Below are 253 nucleotides of genomic sequence, written 5' to 3' on the forward strand. Positions count from 1 at the left end.
GCCGAGCACCCACCTCGAGGATTTCGTCGCCCACCCTGAGCCGGCCATCCTTGAAGGCGTTGCCGTTGGGGTTGAGGCCGCAGATGAAGGCGGACATGAGGGTCCTGTCCTTGTTACCGGCCAGGGAGATGCCCAGGCCGTTGGCGCCCTTCTGCAGGTCCACCAGGATCACTTCGCCCTTCAGGTCGCCATACTTCTTCGCGATTTTCTCTGTGTCGGGAAAGGGTCGGGGTTAGTGGGTTGCCAGAAAGGG

General features: G+C 62.1%; 1 protein-coding gene across 1 annotated transcript in view; it reads right to left on the minus strand.

Moving 5' to 3' along the window:
* Positions 1–210, minus strand: part of LOC119589052 (multiple PDZ domain protein-like) — a gene marked incomplete at its 5' end in the record, with an annotated part of 103,178 nt that extends 102,968 nt beyond the window's left edge. Inside the window, 1 exon segment of the mRNA XM_037937627.1 lies at positions 14–210. Coding sequence (XP_037793555.1) covers positions 14–210 — 197 coding nt within the window.
* Positions 211–253: the final 43 nt, after the last annotated feature.

Source organism: Penaeus monodon, chromosome 25 (assembly GCF_015228065.2).
Source record: "Penaeus monodon isolate SGIC_2016 chromosome 25, NSTDA_Pmon_1, whole genome shotgun sequence".
Lineage (NCBI taxonomy): Eukaryota > Metazoa > Arthropoda > Malacostraca > Decapoda > Penaeidae > Penaeus > Penaeus monodon.